Source organism: Egretta garzetta, unplaced genomic scaffold (genome assembly GCF_000687185.1).
Source record: "Egretta garzetta isolate BGI_Z169 unplaced genomic scaffold, ASM68718v1 scaffold670, whole genome shotgun sequence".
Classification (NCBI taxonomy): domain Eukaryota; kingdom Metazoa; phylum Chordata; class Aves; order Pelecaniformes; family Ardeidae; genus Egretta; species Egretta garzetta.
The window spans coordinates 164643-167297 of NW_009258391.1; the positions used below are offsets into that span (position 1 = coordinate 164643).

Sequence of the window (2655 nt, forward strand, 5' to 3'; positions counted from 1 at the left end):
CTTTGAATTCCACGGTGGCGAGGGTTCGAAGGGCTTGTTTAAAAATAAGATAAATGAGCAGGGAGCTAATTGTACATTTTAAATATTGATTTACTCTATACTTATCTGTGAGAAACGTGGCTTCTTAGTTACAAGATCCTGAATGTTTTGAGTGATTTTAAAATTCTGGACAGCTTTTATTTTTAAAAAAGCAAGCATTTGCAACTGGCATTTTACGCAAAAAAAAATATAGATTGTGCATTTATATACACACGCACTCATATACACTGAGCGTGCACGCAGACGCATGAAGGGTGCATGAGGATGTGTGTGTAAGTCGGAAAACTTTAAAAATGGAAATATTTAAATATTGTGCTGGCATTCTTTCAGGTAACTTAAGATTATAGAACCATGTTAACACTACCGTTTGATGAGTCTGTTGTAATGCCAGAATCCCAGATGTGCAGAAAGTTTTCCAGAGAAAGTGATGACCAAAAGCAAATGAAGAACCCAGAAAGCTTTTCGAAGCAGATCGTGCTCCGAGGAAAGAATATTAAAAGATCTCCTGGAGAAGACACGGAAAAAGAGGAGGAAGAGGAAGAGAGAGAAGAGGAGGATGAGAATGGCTTGCCTAGGCGAAGGGGCCTTCGGAAAAAAAAGACGAGCAAGATAAGGATGGAAAGGATCAAATTCAGGCGACAAGAAGCCAATGCTAGAGAGAGGAACCGCATGCACGGCCTTAACGATGCCCTGGACAATTTAAGGAAAGTGGTCCCTTGTTATTCTAAAACACAAAAACTGTCCAAAATAGAAACTTTAAGACTAGCCAAGAACTACATTTGGGCTCTTTCTGAAATCCTGCGAATTGGCAAGAGACCCGACCTGCTCACCTTCGTCCAAAACTTGTGCAAGGGTCTGTCCCAGCCAACTACAAACTTGGTGGCGGGATGCCTGCAGCTGAATGCCAGAAGTTTCCTGATGGGCCAGGCGGGCGAAGGCGCCCATCACACCCGCTCGCCCTACTCCACCTTCTACCCCCCCTACCACAGCCCCGAGCTCGGCACCCCCCCAGGGCACGGGACTCTCGACAACTCCAAGTCCATGAAACCCTACAACTACTGCAGCGCTTACGAGTCCTTCTATGAAAGCACTTCCCCCGAGTGTGCCAGCCCACAGTTTGAAGGTCCCTTAAGTCCTCCCCCAATTAACTATAATGGGATATTTTCCCTGAAGCAAGAAGAAAGCTTGGACTATGGCAAAAATTACAATTACGGCATGCATTACTGTGCAGTGCCACCCAGGGGTCCCCTTGGGCAGAGCTCTATGTTCAGGTTGCCTACAGAGAGCCACTTCCCTTACGACTTACATCTGCGCAGCCAGTCTCTCACCATGCAAGATGAATTAAATGCAGTTTTTCATAATTAATGAGGAAAATGAAAATAAACAGTGGTCATTCACCTCCCCATCTAATTAAGAGCAAGCAGATGCTTGGGCACTGCGTAATTGGCACAACTCTATTTAACGTGTTTACTAGTTCCTAAAGTGTGTTTCAACTATTGTGGGGATTTTCTATGTATTAATAAACCCTTTTTCCGAGAAGTATTTTTCCTTTCGTTTTTTTTTTGTCTGTAAACACTGTGAGATTCTGTTTCCTCCCAGAGGTTATTTCCCCCCCTCCTTTTTTTTTTCTTTTTATTTCCCTATTTGCTTGATTTGTTGAGCAGTGTGTCTGAAAAATATCTCTGAAATGAAATCATACACACTGTGTAAAGTCAATGTCTATTTTGATTGTACAGTAATTATACAAATGCATGTTATTGAAATCAGATTAATTAAAATGATGTATTTATAATTGGTAGAAAATATATATTATGTATTTGAGGAGAACTGGATTAAAAATATTCAGAACTTTAAAGAAATTATCTCAGAACTGAGATGGGCTTGCAATATGCAGAGGTGAGAGTGCAGCAATATTGAAAGCTATGCAAAAAACAAAAAAAAAGCAAACAAAAAACAAAACAGTTTTTTCGGTTGTTGTTTTTGGGTAAGCTAAGGAAAACCAGTGATTGTCACTGAGATCATTCAGCCTGACCTTTAGAGTGTTGCTGGCAGGGGGCACATGCTAATATTTTAGAAGATGTTGTCGAAATTTTGCCTCAGTTATTTTGACCATATATAATCAGCACTTTTTTTGTATTATTCTGACTTCAGATGTAAAGGTTTGTTATAACAATGTATAACTGTGGTTTCTCACTACGTACTTTAAATGCAATTAAACATAGATGTTTCCACTTTTAAAATACATCTATTAGCTGTGATACTGTATTTTGCCTGATACTTATTATTTCACAGTATACAGCTGCCTTTGGTCTTGCCTACACAGCTCTCTTCCCCGCACCCCCATAGTGCTTGAGCCTGGGGATGGAAATCATGAATTATCAGTGCAAACCTTGCGCTATTTTCAGAAGGACTTACTAGCGACGCAGCAAAAGCAGACCCAAAATATCACAGAAACAGCTGCGTGCTAAACGAAACACAGGTTAGAGGAAGGAGGTAACTTTATAGCTCAACAAAATGATTAATTTCTTATGGGACAGGGCCCTGAGCAGACTTGCAGGCCATGAGCTCCCCCCCCAGCTCTGGTTTGTGGAGGATGCAGGAGCGCGGGAAGCATGA

General features: G+C 41.2%; 1 protein-coding gene across 1 annotated transcript; it reads left to right on the forward strand.

Annotated features, from left to right (window-relative positions):
- The first annotated feature begins 390 nt into the window (after positions 1–390).
- NEUROD6 (neuronal differentiation 6) lies at positions 391–1404 on the forward strand. Its single transcript, XM_035898140.1, has one exon. It carries the CDS (start codon positions 391–393, stop codon positions 1402–1404), a length of 1014 nt encoding a protein of 337 aa, XP_035754033.1.
- The last annotated feature ends 1251 nt before the right edge of the window (positions 1405–2655 follow it).